At 51.8% G+C, this 18,408-nt stretch overlaps 3 protein-coding genes across 3 annotated transcripts; 2 read left to right on the top strand and 1 right to left on the bottom strand.

Moving 5' to 3' along the window:
• Positions 1 to 1,447: 1,447 nt before the first annotated feature.
• On the top strand, positions 1,448 to 10,167 carry T310_2124 (Transcription factor (Sin3); the record flags this gene model as incomplete). Its single annotated transcript, XM_013474992.1, has 17 exons — positions 1,448 to 2,120; positions 2,192 to 2,748; positions 2,840 to 2,915; positions 3,370 to 3,469; positions 3,514 to 3,564; positions 3,613 to 3,730; positions 3,883 to 3,915; positions 3,948 to 4,039; positions 4,442 to 4,513; positions 4,617 to 4,681; positions 4,790 to 5,412; positions 5,627 to 5,844; positions 5,900 to 6,584; positions 6,720 to 7,154; positions 7,345 to 8,205; positions 8,272 to 9,501; positions 9,562 to 10,167. The coding sequence occupies 17 exons, from the start codon at positions 1,448 to 1,450 to the stop codon at positions 10,165 to 10,167; spliced, it is 6,495 nt and encodes a 2,164-aa protein (XP_013330446.1).
• Positions 10,168 to 11,740: 1,573 nt separating this feature from the next.
• Positions 11,741 to 13,495, top strand: T310_2123 (Acetate CoA-transferase; the record flags this gene model as incomplete). The annotated part of the gene is made up of 4 exons (XM_013474991.1): positions 11,741 to 11,883; positions 11,949 to 12,189; positions 12,246 to 13,208; positions 13,268 to 13,495. The coding sequence occupies 4 exons, from the start codon at positions 11,741 to 11,743 to the stop codon at positions 13,493 to 13,495; spliced, it is 1,575 nt and encodes a 524-aa protein (XP_013330445.1).
• A 554-nt stretch (positions 13,496 to 14,049) lies between these two features.
• On the bottom strand, positions 14,050 to 16,409 carry T310_2122 (Uncharacterized protein; the record flags this gene model as incomplete). Its single annotated transcript, XM_013474990.1, has 4 exons — positions 14,050 to 14,148; positions 14,247 to 15,378; positions 15,471 to 15,544; positions 15,753 to 16,409. The coding sequence occupies 4 exons, from the start codon at positions 16,407 to 16,409 to the stop codon at positions 14,050 to 14,052; spliced, it is 1,962 nt and encodes a 653-aa protein (XP_013330444.1).
• Positions 16,410 to 18,408: the final 1,999 nt, after the last annotated feature.

Below are 18,408 nucleotides of genomic sequence, written 5' to 3'. Positions count from 1 at the left end.
ACTGGTGATACTGGAGGGGTAAGCCGTCAGTGCAGGTCTCGCTTGGCTCGACCAGCAGAAGAAACCAAGTCTATGCAGGCTTCCAGATTGTATGTAGTTTCATTATCTGCCCTGGAGCAGGCTTCTCCCCATGTTCCATGCTGTGCTCTCGAGATTGTGTCACTGTGCTAGCCACTTGCAGCGGTATCCGCACGCGTCAAGAATTGCGCTGCGCCTTGGTGACCGCCCGACCGCCCCCGACAAAGGCCAAGAGAGGCGCTCCCCACCACCCCAACTCACCTCACTCAACGACCAGACCAGCCAGACGGTCCTGATCTCACGACATCGCTTCAGCGCTGCTGGCTGCCTCTGCATCGCCGCTTCAGCCTTACCGCTTTTCCGCTCACTCGGTGCCTGCTCTTGTGTTTCTCTCCTCACCACTTTCGGGCATCCTCTCCCCCTCCCTCCAGCCTCGATCCGTCGTTGCAGCAGCCGACTCTCATCACCCAGGCTGTCGATCATTTGTCCCTCCAGCCTGCTGTACTTACTTAGGTTAGTAACCGAGTCGGCCGGCCTTGCCTTCTCTGACGTCGCAGCGGTCCCTCCAACCATCGGGTGTTCGTGCGTCTCTTGCTCCAGACCTTCTCTTCGACGACACAGCAGCTCTCGCCATTTGAGAGCCAGCTAATTCTGTTACCAGGTCGATTAATCCTCCTCTCCTCGTAGACAGGTCCATTCCATCTCACCTCATCTTCCGTTCCCATCATCGCCCTTTATCCTCTCTTACGTCGTAACCGCTTTCTGTCGAGGGGTCATCGGTTGATAGCGTTCCTACCGGCCACACACCTCACGCGACTTCCAAACGGACACGCCGCCCCGGACATCGCTGCTCGAGGTCGGGATCTTCTGCTGCGCGGGAGTTTTAGGTCGTGTGTGCTTGCCACCGGATCAGGGTGGTATAGTGAAAGATGGTAGACGGAGAGACAGGGCCTACCTGGAAGTTCACACAGTGAGTCTTCCCTGTCCTGTTAGTCTGTTTGGTGGGAGGAAGAGATACTCCTGGGCTTGTCCACGAGCCTTGGAGATCTCCTGGTCCCTGGGAACTCTGCTGTCCAGGATCGATAGGGCTGTTATCCGTGGGAGGATCGGCTGCTAACCCGTTCTGATAGATGCTTTGGTGACAAGGGAGATGTAGAGGATATTACAGAAGGTATTTCTTCCCATGCCATTGCTAAGGTCATCTCAAAAGACTATTATCGGTTTCGATGATGATGTGGAAACGAGAAATTGCTTGCATCCGAAACTAACGTTTGCTGTTCTCCAGCGGACATTATTTCGACCGTCGAGTTCGACCACACGGGAAATTACCTGGCTACGGGAGATAAGGGTGGGAGAGTGGTATTATTCGAGAGGAACGAGACGGTAGTCATCATACACCCCTCTTTGTGCTACCAGCTGTCCGGTTGAGATGGCCGCTGACTCTTCTTCCCCGCAGAAAAAAACCTGCGAGTATAAATTCCACACCGAGTTCCAATCGCACGAGCCCGAATTTGACTACCTCAAGTCCTTAGAGATCGAAGAGAAGATCAACAAGATAAAATGGTGCAGGCGACAAAATGCTTCACACTTCCTCCTCTCCACTAATGACAAGACGATAAAGCTGTGGAAAGTGTTTGATAAATCGCTGAAGGTGGTCGCGGAAAATAACCTATCTCATGAGCTCACGCCGGCAGGTGTGATAGGTGGCGGAGCACCACGGCCGCCGCACATCAGGTTCAAAGATGCCTCTGCCCTGAAACTGCCGAGGATGACACACCACGACACCGTCGTTGCCGCAGTTCCTCGGAGGACCTATGCCAATGCCCATGCCTATCATATTAACAGTATCTCCGTCAATAGCGACGGGGAGACTTTCATCAGTAGCGATGACCTGAGGATCAATTTGTGGAATCTGAATATTCAAGACCAGAGCTTCAACATTGTTGACATCAAACCAGCGAACATGGAGGAGTTGACAGAGGTCATCACCGCATCAGAGTTCCATCCTATCAGCTGTAACTGGTTCATGTACGCTAGTTCGAAGGGGACCATCAAGCTGGCCGATATGCGACAGCGGGCCCTGTGTGATGAACACCAGAAACGTACGTATTCATTTCCGTCGCGGGCACATCTCTCTTTGTCTGCTGGCACGTGAGGCTTACAATTGCACCAGTGTTTGAACAAGAAGAAGATGCCTCGTCCCGTTCCTTCTTTTCCGAAATCATCTCCTCCATCTCCGACGTCCGTTTCTCTCATGACGGCCGCTATATTCTCTCGCGTGACTATTTGACCGTGAAGATCTGGGATATCAATATGGAAAAGCAACCGATCAAGACGATCCCGATCCACGAACATCTCCGACCTCGACTCTGCGACACTTACGAAAACGACAGTATATTTGACAAATTTGAGGTGGTGTTCTCGGGCGATGCCGAGAATGTCATGACGGGTAGCTATAACAACAACTTCATGATCTATCCCACGGACCCGAACAAGGAAACCGAGATAGTATTACAGGCAGATAAGTCCGCGTTCAAGGCCAAGAAGGTTGGCGTCCCAACGCCCATGAACAAGAGCGGGAAGAGGAACGGATCGAGAGCCAACAGCCCGGCTGCGGGCTCACGCATGAGGAAGGAGACGGACGCCGACCAGATCGATTTCAACAAGAAGATCTTGCATATGAGCTGGCATCCATTCGAGGACAGTATTGCCATCGCGGCTACAAACAACGTGAGAACCCTCCCCCACCCTAGCATTCTTCCTGTTATTGCTGTACTAACTGGTTCCCCCTTTCTCGCTGTATAGCTCTTTGTCTTCTCAGCATTGTAATGTGCAGGATATCTGGTTATGTTTCGGGGTTTCTGTTGGCGAGAATGACGAGGACGATGGCCGAACTCGTGAGTCGACTACCTGTATGGAAACCAACTGTCACGGAAAACGAGCCAAGTGATGCAGAAAAAAAAGGATAGAAATTACAGCCACAAATTCAATATCCGAGTTGCTGGTTGAGATCGCTCTGATTTACATGCGAAATTGTTAGGTGATGCATTTTCTTCCCCAGTCTCATGTTTGCATGTGGTGCCCCCTTCTTGCTCGCAGGCACCATGTGCGTTTGGGTATATGTTCCCGACTTCTCTTTAGGGGACCGACAGGGGGTCTGGTGGACGCTGCGCTTCCGTCATTCCCTCTCTCATCTTGCTCCTTCTCACCAACGCTTCATTCCGGAAATCTTTCTGCTCCGGAGCTAATCTTACCAATCCTGATCCGATATCTATCCGCGTGTTCTTTTTCCCAAGCATGGGGGTTTCAAGGCTTCTGTCACGAACTAGATATCTCTGATGATTCAACCAGGTCATGCCTACTATGAAGGAGGGTGGATAATCCATATCTTGAACGAGTTGAAGCCGTGTTTGTCACCATGGGCCCGTATGCCCATCTTCTTGACCAGCAGGTATATGTGGATACTTACTAAATCAGACTACTATCTCCTATTAGAAAAAGAATTACAGAATGGCAGACGAATGTCTTTTATGTATTTTTTTTAAGGTAATTTTTTTTAAGGTAATTAAGTAGCTATCTGTAAACTTGCCTAAGCTTTTGTACCGTATCATGGTCCACAGAGAATATGGAGAGGAATATAGGTGGGGAATCCACTTGGAGAGACGATAAGAAACAAGCATATAATTTTGTCAGCAGGCCCGGGGGCCAAAAAGTCTGTGTGGCGTAGACCAGGTATTTCTTTTTCACTCTTCAAACCAGTCGGGCAAAACGAGACGTGTAAGGCTTGTTACTCCTAGAGTTCCCGTTCCGATGCTTTCTGCAGATGATCCGGACTGATTCTCGACGTCATACTCCGGGTGCCAGAACGCTAATGCCCTCGGGGCGCTCCAGTTCCATGTAAGAGCGATTTCTACCTAATTTTACAACAGGCAGTATCCAGCCAATCAGCGCATGCTTTCATAGTTGTCGGAATAACATGCCTCCGACCCCGTGAGGCCCGTGACGCTAATGTTCAGAACCGGTTAGCGAATACTGCCTCTCTCCACCGCTCCGGTGTCGCGCAAAGTAAAGCCTCCCGTTGAACCGCTGTTTGCTTCGGCAACCATCATCCTCTTGTTCTTGGCTGCACCGTTCCTCTCGTCGCGAGATTCAAGAGATCCTGATTCGAGATCTCTGTCTCTTCATCTTGGGTCTTTGTGGAAATCGCAGCGATGGTTGTTTCAGATTCCTTGTAGTCCTCTCTCTTTCCACAGCCAAGAAGCAAGCAAACTCGAGAGGCTATAGCTGGCGTCTGTGTTCTGTTTCCAGTCAGACAGGAAACCTTCCTTTTTTCCCACCCTTGGCAGATCGTCTTAGCCATATACGCGTTTGCTGCTAGGTCCTTTTTTCATGCGTTGATAATGAATCCCTCTGGGAATGACAGCTGGCACTCCTCTGCAGGAGGCCCGCCATCGCACCCCGGCATGGAGCAGCCTCGCCCTCTGGGATCGTTCGGGTAAGTATTTATTCTCTTCGCGGAGTCCGGTTTTTCCGTTGAGTTCGGTCATCCTTTTCCATCAAGAGGATTTGATCTGACGCTTTCCATTTTTTACCGACAGACAAAACCCTGGTCAGCAAGGCCCCTCGTCGCAACCGACAGGACCAGTCCTACCACCTCCAACTGGTAAGCATCTACCATTTCGCGCTCAGTGTGTTCGCATAGCCGGGTTGCGTTCTCTGACCTGACGGTTATCCTCCGATACAGGATTTCACCCTGTAAGCCAAGCTTCAGGACACTCGTTGCCCGGTCTGGCAGATTTGACTCAAGGACCCGGTGGACCACACCAGCCGCCTCCATACGGACAACATCCTCAACCTTCGCATGGCGCCGGCCATTCGCTTCCGGGCATCAGTCAAGCGATGCAGCATCCTTCTCCTCAGTTGAACCGCGACCGCGAACGAGACTCGAGGGAGCGCGAAATGCTGGAGAGACAACGGCATGAGGAGATGGCGCACCGGGAACGCGAACAGCGCGAGCGCGAACAACGGGAGCAAATGGAACGTCAGCAGCGAGAACAGCAGCATCATCCGGTTCAGAGTCATACCGGCTCGATTCCCATTCATCAGCCCGTCGCCTCGAAGGTTCCCAACTCCATTCACGGGCCCAACGGACTACTCAACAACATCGGAGCGAGCGCGCCGCCGAACGCGCCGCAGAATACCATGCCCTCTGCTGGAGGCCCTGGGGGTCTGTACGGAGCTCAGATGCAGCATGGTGAGAATACACCCCGGCCCTATATGCAGCATACCCAAGGGCCTCCTTCCCAGCCGATGATGGGATACAATAGCTCTGCGCCCCAGCAAATCCCGGGTAACGTGGCGGCTCTAGCTCAGGGACAGCAGCCAATCTTGAATGTAAGTCCTTGCCATTTTTTTTCTTGTTTATGGTCGTCAGTTTTGGCATTTGGACAACTGTAGGAAAATGTGTTCGTGGGGACACGTGACAAGCCCAGTGCGGACGTGTTTTGTGAAGGAGCCTCTCCCCTCTGTTTGAGTCACGTCCTTGTTCGCATCATCACTTGTTTCCGACTTGTTATACCCAGCAGGATTGCCCAAATCTCACAAGCAGATCGCTGGGAGTCCTAATTCAGTTGCTATCAAAATGCCTGTTACTTGCTGGCGTGATGCCTATCGAGATGCGTATGCTATACCGGATGAGAAGCTAATGCAGCGATTTGTTTTCCAGGATGCGCTCAGTTACCTTGACCAGGTCAAGGTGCGGTTTGTCGACCAGCCCGATGTCTACAACCGCTTCCTTGATATAATGAAGGACTTTAAGAGCCAGGCGTACGTCCATACTGCTGAGCACTCTTTTGAGATTGGATTTGCTGACAAGTACCAGGATCGACACTCCCGGAGTGATTCAGCGTGTTTCTACTCTCTTTAATGGTCACCCTGCGCTTATCCAGGGCTTCAACACGTTCCTGCCACCGGGATACCGGATCGAGTGCGGAACCGAAGATAATCCTGATGCAATTCGTGTTACGACGCCCTCTGGCACGAATACGCTCTCGATGTCACGGGGACGCCCTTCGATGGAATCCTCTGGCGAAGCGGGCCCGTCCAGTGGACTCGCGCCACCGGGACGCCCCGATTACTATGATCAGTCTCGAGGTGGCTGGCAACAAGCACAGCACCAGCAACAGGGTGGTATTACTGGGTCCTATTCGCCTAGCAACCGTGTGATGGGTGCAGGCATGTATGGGCAGCAAGCTGGCCAAAGTCAACCCCAGGACCATCACTATGACTATCAGAACCAGCAAGAGCAGCATGCTCCCTCGAACGCCGCTGGCCTTGCTCATCAGCAGGAACAGCGGGGAGTTTCGCAACTGCAGAACGCCGCCTCAGCTGCATCAGGGCGGCCTTCGATGTTGCAAGCATCTTCGGGAGCTGCCCCCGCGCCTGGCCAGCCCATGAGTAACCTAGCGGGAGTGGGCTCGGGTGTCTTGCAGGGCTCGCAGCCAGATGTGAGCAAGCGCGGCCCAGTGGAGTTCAACCACGCAATCAGCTATGTCAATAAGATCAAGGTGAGTAATAGCTGATATATCATGTGACATCGTCGACAATGCGTTCTTATTCGGAGGAACTAATTCGGGTGATTCTCGCAGAACCGTTTCGCAAATGCTCCGGAAATCTATAAACAGTTCCTCGAAATCTTGCAGACCTATCAGCGCGAGTCCAAGCCTATCCAGGATGTGTATGCTCAAGTCACTCAGCTCTTTAACACTGCTCCAGACCTCTTGGAGGACTTCAAGCAGTTCTTACCAGAGTCCGCCGCTCAAGCCAAGCAGCAAGGACAGCCTGGCCGGCCCTCAGTTGATGAGGCTGCTCCTGTGAGCAACGTTCGTGGGGAGCCTTCTTATGCCTCGGCTGCTGCTCAGTCTCAGACACCTAATCGTGATGTCAAAATGCCCCCTCTTGGTCAATTCAATGTCAAGGATTCTGGTAAGGAAAGCAAAAAGCGACGAGGAGGACCAGGCACCACAAACGTGGTGGGTGCTCCAGTTTCGGGGCCTTCGACCACTGTTGAGACAGCTAGAACGACTGATATGCAGTCCAATCGTGCGCCGAGCGTCCAAGCTGGGGGTGTGAACAAGGTGAGTAAAAGCAGTCTTTGTTTTACCAATCTTCCAAGGTCCTTCGCAATCATTGTTGTTGGGATGGCGCGGCCTTTTTATAGAGATTTGATGGGTATTGGATACAAAGAACACATCTCCTTGCGCATCAACCTTGAATGTTTGTTTCAGGAGTTCTGAAACCAAATGCTAACTCTTGTGATACTCAAAGAGGGCCAAGGTTCATCATACAAAGCCGACACAGGGAGACACTCAGCCGATTTCGCCTACCCTTGTCCCTGCATTGCCTGAACCAATTCCTCCGACCTTCTCTCTCACACCCAATCAGGAAGAGTTTGCTTTCTTTGACCGTGTGAAGAAATTCATCGGTAATAAGCAAACATTCAACGAGTTCCTTAAGCTTTGCAATCTTTACTCGACTGATCTCATCGACCGGAATGTACTTGTGAAGCGAGCTGCTGGGTTCATCGGTTCAAACCCCGAGCTCATGTCTTGGTTCAAGCGTTTCATGCATATTGAGGAACCAGAGGACAAGGTCATCGACCTGAAGCCAAAGCAGGAGTCTGGCGTGGTGAATCTTTCTCACTGCCGCTCTCTTGGTCCAAGCTATCGCCTGCTGCCAAAGCGTGAGCGGCAGAAGCCTTGCAGTGGTCGCGATCAGTTGTGCTACAGCGTGCTTAATGACGAATGGGCATCCCATCCGACTTGGGAGTCTGAGGATTCTGGCTTTGTTGCGCATCGCAAAAACCAGTATGAAGATGCTCTCCATCGGATTGAGGAGGACCGACATGATTATGACCATCATATCGAGGCCTGTACCCGGACCATCCAGCTCATTGAACCGATTGTCCAGCAGTTTACTGTCATGTCAGAGGCTGAACGGGCTAATTTCAAGCTTCCTCCTGGACTTGGTGGTCAGAGCGAATCCATCTACAAGCGCGTGATCAAGAAGGTGTACGACCGTACTCGGGGCGAGAAGATCATCCATGATATGTTTGAGCGGCCATGTCATGTTTTGCCTATCATCTTGTTCCGCTTGAAGCAAAAGTGTGAGGAATGGAAGGCCAGCCAGGTAAGTTTCTGCCTTGTTCTCCTCTGGAGAAAGGCACGCCGTTTTCTAACTTGAATTTTTCTTTAGCGCGAATGGGATAAGGTCTGGCGTGAGCAGATGCAGAAGGCTTTCTGGCGCAGCCTGGACCATCAGGCGATCACGAACAAGGGCGCCGATAAGAAGTTGTTTGCAGCCAAGCACATCCAGAGTGAGATTCAGGCCAAGTTCGAGGAAAGCAGGAATATCCGCAAGAGCGGTTACCAGGTCCCTAAGCATCAGTTCGAGTTTGAATTCACGGACCCAGGCGTCATCGTTGACGCGACTCATCTGCTGCTGACCTATATTGACCGCAATTCGGCCGGGTTTGGTACCGATCCTCAGAGGGTGATGGCATTCATCAAAGACTTTGTCCCGATCTTCTTCGGCATGGACCGCGACACCTTCCACATGTACATGAATGAAGCCTCCAGTCCAACCGATGAAGTCGACGATGAGAGTGTGGCCGAAGATGCTTCCACTACGCGCAGCCGCCGGCCTCTGACGAACAAGAAGCTGGATCTGCTTCGTGATGTGCTTGAGCGTCGGGGGGAGAAGAGTACTCGTGGCGACAAGGAAGGCAGTGCTGCTCCAGCCAGTCGTGACGCTACTCCCGATGCGGTCCTTGTGCCATCAACTCCTATCCCGGACCCTACCGAACCATTCGATGTCGCTGAGCTCAAATGGATGGAACATCCGGGACAGGGCAACTTCAATATGCAGCAAGAGTACACACTCAACCAGGCCTATGAGAAGAAGGTGCACCATCTGTATTGCAACCTCACTATCTACTGCTTCTTCCGCACCTTCGAGATTCTATACAGCCGCCTCCTCAAAATCAAATTACATGAAGACGCTGCTCGTGAGGACGTTCGTCGTGCTCTCCTTCCAAAGGCGGCTCACGATCTTGGCCTGATCGACAAACTGCCAACCGACTTCTTCTACGACTGCGACCCCAAGGCCAACCTCTACCAGCAGATCGTCCGCATGTGCGAGGAGGTTGTCAAAGGGGATCTGGAGATGTCTCATCTCGAAGAGACGTTGCGTCGCTATTACCTGAAGAGCGGATACCAACTTTATAACCTGGACAGGATGCTCGGCGGTATCGCGCGATTCGCTGGCGGCGTCTTCAACAGTGATCCGAAGGACCGCAGTGCAGACATTATCAATCTCTTCTTCAAGGAGCGCGACCGAGAGGAGACCACGCACAACCAGGAAATCCAGTACCGCAAGCAGGTTGAGAGACTCGTCAAGGAGGGCGATATCTACCGTATTACTTACGTAAGTTTCTTTTGGGCGACTCTCTCTTGGACAGTTCAACCCTGACTGACTGATTCACAGAACCCTAGCACGCAGAAGGTGTTTGTCCAACTGATGACTGCCGAAGACAGCACCCTCGAGAATGAGGAGTTGAGCCAGGAGGCGCGCTGGTCGTATTACGTTTCCGCCTACACCATGCGCGACCCGACGGAGGGAGTGCCCTTCTCGCGGATGCGGATGCCTTTCCTCAAACGGAACCTGCCGCCGAAGATGGAACGGGATGAGGAGTACGAGCGGTACTACCGCCGTCTGGTCAGCCACGATGGCCTGGTCATCCGTATCTGCGCGAACAGCTACCACATCCTGTACGAGCCCGGTAGTTACGATTGGTGGTGGCGCCCGGCGGCCGCGAACAAGGAGGAAGCGGAGGAGAAGGCCAAGGAGGAGGCCGCGGTCAAGGAGCGCCGTCACGACCGGTTCCGGGAGAAGTTCGTCAACAACCCCGTCTGGGCTCATGGGCTCAGCAAGGATGAGGTGGACGAGTGCAACCATCGGTTCCGATCGTGGGTCAAGGGCTCTGAGCCGGAAAGCACCAAGGCTGCGGAGAGCTCCACAGAAGCGCCGGCCAAGGACAAGGACGATGCGGTGATGGTGGATGCTGAGCCTGCACCCCAGGCCCAGGAGTAAGGACCTCCCGCATCGAGCGGTGAACCGGACGCATCTGTCGTTTTTCTTGTACGATACTTCTGCACATTACTCCGTATTAAACTCCTCATCTTGTGCTCCACAATTCCCTGCCCGGTTCCATGCACCACGCGCCTCCCGCGCGGGTGCTGATGCTGTCGCAGGCCGAGGAGAATGGCGCATGGGTTGTTATTTTGTAGGGTGGAATTGCTGGGCGTTTATTATCTGGTTTCTTTTTCTTCTTTTTTATGTCTTCAGGTTTTGCGGCGTCTGTGCTGGCTAGCCAGGGTTGTCCTCCAGTTGTATGTACTCTACAAGCCCCTTCGGCCTTGTAGCAGTCTTGGCTCCTGGGCTCTCCGCATGGATCGAACGGGATAGGTGGGAGAGATGAATGGGCTGGGAACAAACTGTATTTCTAGGCATTCTGTTCTGTTCTGTATGTTTGCGATGTTGTTCTGCACCCGCTGTATGTATGATAGGAATGGTAGAATCCATCGATGGGATATAGCTACTGTAATTACGGGTTCTTTGTAGCGCCTCTACAGATCAGTGCCCCTCGTAGTGCCATCGTGACTCTAGTATGTACTACTGCAGTCTACCATCGCTGTGATGTTGCATGTTGCCACTGTCGGAGCAAGTTGCCCTGCCGTCGGCACACTGCATGCTGACTAAGCAGCAGCTCCGTGTGCCCGAGCCCTGATAGCCGGCAGGTAGCCGAGCTTCCCTTCTCGCGGGTTGCCGAAGCCGATCGACCATCGCGGGCCAGAAGCTTCTGTTCCGGACAGCAGGGCATCGCGCACAGAAAGGACGCAATGCCAGCGCCAGCACTGGGCACCGCAGAAATTGACGCAGTTCTGTGGCATGCCGCTCAGACACGCTCTCGCGACTCTCATTAATCCGTTAATAATCGAATTTTTGGGACTTGCTGCACGATGCAATCCTTCCGCCCCTGACGCGGTTTGTCTGTTTGCAGGTGGGCCGAGACTGCGCCGTATTCGGTATCGGGCGATCGGTTACGTCAGAGTGAGGGCCGTCCATCATGGCAACGAACTGGCCATGGCGCAGACGATCAGACAGAGGGCGCATTCTAGGAATTGGGACAGCAGTTCGCAATGAATGTCTTTTTCGTAGGAATCACCGTGAATAATAGTTGCGCATTGCGCGGAAGAATGGAAGCAGCTAGTGCATTCCCCCCAAGCGTAGAGCCCCAGCTGGCCCAGCTTCATCTCGCCATCAGTGCCACTCTGGGATCTGGAGCTGCCACTGGACATCTTGATCTGTTGATCATTGGCGGAGCCAGGTCGCGCGTCGCCTGCTGAGCCTCTGACAGGGACCGATCTTTCCTACACGAGTAGCAGTCTTGCAATGGCTTTCCTCTCTTTTTCTTCCGGTCCCGCCGTCCCGCCGTTGCCCGTTACTTTTTCTTTTTGCCTCCCTCCTCCGGATTCCTCTCCACCTTTCCCCCTCTTCTGTCTTTGTGCCCGTGGGGCTAGGATGAATTTTTAATTCTCCTTTCTCCAGATTTCCTTCCTCCTGTCCTGTTCCTTTCGTCTCCTCTTCCTCCGTGTCACCCGTCATGGCTGCCTCCACGTTGTTGCGAAGCCGCGTCCGGCGGCCGTCGTTTCTGAGCAAGCTGGCCAAGCCGGAAGACCTCATTGACTTGTTCCCTCATGGCACCTATATCGGCTGGTCTGGCTTCACGGGTGTGGGATATCCAAAGTGAGATTTCCTCCATGAACTCGCTACGAGAGAGGCTAGAGTGCTAATGGTGATCCGGCTGATAGGAAAGTCCCGACTGCGCTGGCGGACCATGTCGAGAAGAACAACTTACAAGGGAAGCTCAAATACACCCTCTTCGTGGGCGCCTCGTCGGGCGCAGAGACGGAAAATCGCTGGGCGAAGCTCAACATGATTGAGCGGCGGAGTCCGCACCAGGTGGGCAAGGAGATTGCGAAGGGCATCAACATCGGGAACATCAAGTTCTTCGACAAGCACCTGAGCATGTTCCCGTCCGATCTTGTCTACGTAAGTCTTTGTGCCCCTGGAAGTGCTTGCGGCGGCCTGTCTGACTTCATGTTCAGGGTTGGTATACCAAGGACAAGCCGAACAACAAGCTGGATGTGGCAGTGGTCGAGGCCACCGCAATCACTGAGGAAGGAGGCATCATTCCCGGAGCGTCCGTCGGAGCGTCTCCTGAGCTCATCCAGATGGCCGACAAGGTCATCATCGAAGTCAACACCGCCACACCCTCGTTCGAAGGTCTGCACGATATCGTTCTTTCTGATCTGCCTCCCCGGAGGAAGCCGTACCTCGTGATGGCTCCCGAGGACCGGATCGGGACTCCGTACATCCCCGTGGATCCCGAGAAGGTTGTCGCCATTGTCGAGGCGGACTACCCTGACATGACTCAGCCCAACTCGCCGGAAGACGACACTTCGCGTGCCATCGCCCGAAACCTCATCGAATTCCTTCAGCATGAGGTGAAGATGGGCCGGTTACCGGAGAACCTGCTGCCGCTCCAGTCTGGAATCGGCAACATCGCCAACGCCGTCATCGGTGGGCTTAGCCAGTACGCCAACTTCCGCAACCTGAAGGTCTGGACTGAAGTCCTTCAGGATTCGTTCCTTGACCTGTTCGACAGCGGCAACTTGGATTTCGCGACGGCGACCTCCATTCGGTTCTCGCCCGATGGATTCAAGCGGTTCTACGACAACTGGGACCGCTACGCGCCCAAGCTGCTCCTCCGTTCGCAGCAGGTTTCTAACTCGCCGGAGATCATCCGCCGACTGGGTGTGATCGGCATGAACACGCCAGTGGAGGTCGACATCTACGCGCACGCTAACAGCACCTGTGTCATGGGCTCGCGCATGCTCAACGGTCTGGGTGGCTCGGCCGATTTCTTGCGCAACTCCAAGTACAGTATCATGCACACACCTAGCACGAGACCGAGCAAGACGGACCCGACTGGTGTCAGCTGCATTGTCCCATTCTGCACGCACATCGACCAGACGGAGCACGATCTGGACGTCGTCGTTACCGAGCAGGTAAGTTGAGAATATATTTACATCTCTAGCTTAGAAGCCATTTACTAACGTCTGCCCAGGGTCTCGCCGACGTCCGGGGCCTGTCACCACGCGAGCGCGCCCGGGTCATCATCAACAAGTGCGCTCACCCAGACTACAAGCCGATCCTGCAGGACTACTTTGACCGTGCCGAGTACGAGTGCCTCAAGAAGGGCATGGGCCACGAACCGCACCTGCTCTTCCAGGCGTTCAAGATGCACAAGAACCTGGCCGAGAATGGCACGATGAAGATCGACTCGTGGGATTGAACAACAACAACAACCACCACCAAATTCTTCTCTTCAATTTGAAAACAACTCAAGACAACCGGGACTTTTCTTTTCTTTTTTTTTTCTTTCAATGCATCGTTGGGTAAAATAGAGAGTGAGCGAGAGATTTTTGACTGGCCATTTCCTTTTTTTTTCCTTTGTGAGAAAATATCTGTCATCTATTATCAATCATGTCATTTGTCCGCGGCATGTCTATACAATAAATTTAGATAGTTAGGTTAGGTGAGTAAAGAGAAGAAGATACAATACAATGTACAGTAATATATGACTGCTATCTGCTTTCCAGATGATCTCAATAATGTATGGGTTTGAGTAGTTGACGATTGAAAAGAAAACTTGTGACGTAGGAAGGAAAAAATTGCTCCAATTATTATTGTTGCTTACATTGACATCCCCACAATTGTGCTGAAATGCAAAAAAGGAAGGCTTTGATTGGCTACAGCCTTCGTGGCCGGATATGGGCCGTTTTGCTGGTCACGTGGTATAAACACTAACCATAAACGGTTAGTTTAATCTACATATCGAACACGTGACTAGGGCTTAGGGATTAGGTTAAGGGCTCGTCGTTCTAGCCTCAAGTCGTCTGGGGTAGCCCATCGGCCAGTCCTGATGCTGACGAAGCGGTTGACCACCTGGTACTCGCCAGGCATTTCGAAGAACTCACGATCCGCTTCTGTTAAAAGGAACGCTGCACCAGGCCTTTCTTTGTATGTAATATGCGAGAACAAACCTCAATTCCGAGAATCTGACATGATATGGATCGCCAAGCGTCGACGCTTTCTGGCTCACGGAAGAGCTCCCGAATACCTCGAAATCTGGAGCGGATCTCTTTAAAAATACCGAAGAAGAAGATTAATATCAAAGCAACAAACAAGAGAATGAAAGTTATGACCGCCAGTAGTCCATTATCCATGTCGCGTGTCCACAGAACTGCTGGAGGGGCCAACAATGACCCCGTCACGGCAGAAGTGAGCAATATAAATTTACCGAACTTCTTCCAGAGCCATTGGATGACGATCCCTGTGGGCATGCTTTTGACCGGGAAGCCTTGTTTTCCCTGCTCTGTCTCTTCGCTGATCTGCTTCCAGCATCGATGTCGAAAACCCTTTACAGCTCTGCTGCGGATCACGAGACGAAGACTGTAAGCCACCACGATCAGAGTGACTGAGAGGACAAAAAAGACCGAGATCGGGACCCCTTGGTGTAGTTCATTCACCTGCATGCTCAAGAGGCTTGCTGGCAGAGTGAGCGGGAGAAAGAAGAACGCAAATTCAGTCAGCTTGGTAACGCTTTCGGCTTCTGAGATCCCTCGTCTGCTATCCTGAATGGCCATGCCGGTTGCGAGAGACTTGGAAATGATTTTCAGGCGTTTTAAGGTGATTGCGGTCTCTTCGTTGACGCGCACTGAAAGTTGCCTCGCAGTGCGGCGATATGGTTCATTTGTCCCCGGCCGGATGGCCGTCTCTAAAGTCGTGAGCGACTTCTGGACCTCTGGCAGATTCCTTTCGCATCTTTTGACCAAGCTGGTCCAATAGTCCGCATGTGTCTCGACTTTGTTGTCCTCGACAAGGCCATCTTGGATGTCGTTCAGCGTCTCATTGATGACTCTTAACAAATCCAAGTGATCACAGTGAATAATATAATGCAACACGTGTAGAGGATTGCCACTGAGATAATTTGAGGACTGTGGATTCCAGCTGTGAGAACACCATTCGCGTAAGACATCAGCCGTAGAACGTCCTTTGCCAAGCTGCTCATACACCTTTCTGATCTTGGTATTCCAGTTTTTCTCGTCGACAGGTCCTCTTGGGTAGACTTCTTTGTGAAAAAAAGAAATCCAGGGCGGTACTGTGTGTACCCGTCTGACGTGAAATCGTGTGCACTTGCACAGAGGGACAGGGATCAAGAAGGAAAATAACTAGAAACAATGTCAGTACGATGATTGCCTACTTACTTTCTTCTTTCTTTCTTTCTCTTTTTCTTTTTCTTTTCTTTCTTTCTTTCTCTCTCTCTCTCTTCTTTTTGTGGCTAAAGAAACACTCACTTAAACAACTGTCACCAACTTTCCTGGAGCAGAATGTGACCCGCTCCTCCCATGCTAGGGGATCGTTGGGATGTCATCGGAAGTTGGCAGTATTCCGGAACCATGTTGGAATGGTCATGTGGCAAGGTCCCATCCAAAGCGAACAGTATTGTGCCTGAAGGACACCTCATGCACCTTATCCTTGCTGTTTACCGTCGTTTTGAACAAGCGCTTCTGCCAGAGGGAGGAGCTAGCACTGTCATCAAAGCGCACAACAGGCCTAAACCACTTAATTGACACGAAATCCTTCTCCATCGACGCGGTGGGCCACATCGGCGGGCCTGCTTCCTTTGCACTGTTGTGCTGACCATATGCGGTATCCCACAGATGTGCTTCGAAGAATTCTGGACTCAAGTCAAAGGCTCCGCCAAGAAGGTCGATGGTCTCGAGCGTCAAATCCTCGACCATAAGCAATCGGGTCGCAATGCCATCGGGAATGCGGGTGGCAGACTGACGGAGCAATTCCGTGACGGCTGCTCCGGGCAAGAACGGGGGACAGCCCGTGCAAGGAAAGTGAGAAGGACGGCTCAGGCCACTGTTGGAAAAAGTCCAGCAGATCCAGCGACAGGTAGTCGGACCGAGGAGTGCTGTGGTGCGCTTTTGATGAGGTGATCGATGCGACAACGCCTTGATGTCATTTATGTACGCCAGTTGCGTCCTTCGAGCATCAATTGACCCTCGAGCAGTGTCCACCGCATGCTGAGAACTGGATTCGAAGGACGGAGAACGTGGCAAGGCAATCTTCGCGGGGTCAAGATCGGCTCGTTCCAGATCAACTTGCTCAATATCAGCTGGTTCAACACCGGACATGTTTATGCGAAAATCCGAATTACACACTGGCTCTATGGAAGCTTGATCGAGCTGACAGAATCTGCTTCTATAACTGGTCACTAGAGATGAATCCGAAAGGACAATGAGGCTTAGAAATGATGAGTCACCTCTGAGAAGTCAGGCAATAATAACCAGATGGTTAATATCTCTGTTTCACAGCTCTGTGCAGCTCCGATTATCGAAACATCTTCTAGGTGGCTGATTGGGCGACGTCGCTGCGTTGTGCAGGCTCGTATGACATTCAGAAATCGTCGCATGTTGGCAGAAACCCCTTTTCTCTCAAACTCGTCACTCACAACATCCAGCAGAAAATATGCCAGGAACTTTTTCTTTAGGGTTTTCAGAACCATCGTCGTCGCAGATTCGAGGAGATTTTCCATCAATGATTTCTTCTACTCTCTACCGAGGAAAACAGTTACTACCCCAAATAGAATATGTGTTGATGGGCCTACTAGCCCCGTCGGTGATCATTCTCTGTAAGTGGAGAAAGAAATTCCGAACAAGGACATAGAAGCTCAAATTCTTCTGTACAAAGCGATCCTTCTCTCAGGATGCACGCCTCAACGTCGAATTATCGTGGCGGTCTACCTCCTGTCCCTATCGTATCAGAATAGTACTGCAATCGATCCACAGCGCTGTAATAAAGCCATCCAGAAGGCTCTGTCAGGCATGAATTCCTCGCTTGAAGTCCGAACAGGCTACTTCGGCATCTGTGCGATCTCCCCAGGCACACAATGAATCTGCGCCAACGACGCGTCCACGCTTGCAGAGTTCTTTTCAGAGGACGACGACCCTTGGGGTCTTATCCAAATTTCTGCGAATTTCAAGCAACATGTTGTGTTGCCTTGGCTTATGTGCGTTTTGATTTAATATTGGTAAATCAAATACGTATGTACGTACTAATCAACCATGCCTGGATAGTGTTATAACCATTATTATTGCGACTTCATGTATCGTCGCCCTTGTCACCTTTCCACGCTGGCAAGAAGAGATGGACCCCTCCGGCTCCATCCGATATGTGAAGGGGTTACCGTCGCGGTTGCTCGTCAGATCCATCTGCGCCAGGCTTTTTCTGGCTGCACTCTTGCAACTCGTCTCTGCCCTGTGGCAACACACTTCGGCGGTTGCCTATATGAGATCATTGCAAGACATAGCGTGCGGTCAATTCAAAACTGAACTCGGAGCGGTAGCCATGTTTTTTGCATGGGTTATATTTGGAGCAATCACGCTTTCTTTCCTTTGTATTCTAATTGCCTACGTGTTTTTGAGCCTATGGGCCATGGAGCTAGAAAGCTCGAGTGGCAGTGAAACTGCAACAGGACGGGAAGATTCAGTCAGAGAGCAGCAGGTGAAGTATTGTTACTGAGAACATATATTGAAAATACATCCATTTTTCCTCTTGGACAGTCTAATGCATGTATGTACAACAACCATATCTTGCATTTAAACAAGAGTTGGGTGTATGGTACGGTACGGAGTCCTACAAATACAAGAACATGAGACTCTTGAAGTGGAGCTCGTAATAAACTGCGGGGCACTAAAATAAGGTAGCGGGCCGCGCGGTCCCACCGGGGTTCCAGCCCGTCCATCGTGGTCCTGACTCGAGTCACTTTGGATGGAATCGCTTTGGACTCTCCACATGAGGCATAAATACGGGGTATTCCACCTCTGCTTTTCCCTTGTTCTCCGCTCCCACCGCAGGAATGCATTGATACACCAGGGTGCCGTCATCAGCTTGATAAGGTCTGATAATGTTGTGTCGCTATGTAATGCAGTAACCTGCCGAATGAATAGATCCATTCTCAGCGTCAGACATAGCCATGGGGAATTTCTCATACGAAATCGATGACCAGACGATCCAAAGTACCCTACAGAGCAGTACGAGCATCATCCACTAAGCTGATAGCTGTCATCACTGATGATATACAGCCACTGCGCTTTCATTGTCAGGACATCAGCCTGGGATCGCGGAGCTAGA

The sequence above is a fragment of the Rasamsonia emersonii genome (assembly GCF_000968595.1).
Source record: "Rasamsonia emersonii CBS 393.64 chromosome Unknown ctg1118621760015, whole genome shotgun sequence".
Lineage (NCBI taxonomy): Eukaryota > Fungi > Ascomycota > Eurotiomycetes > Eurotiales > Trichocomaceae > Rasamsonia > Rasamsonia emersonii.
The sequence above is the reverse complement of the archived record's forward strand: the minus strand, read 5'-3'. Positions and strand labels throughout refer to the sequence as shown.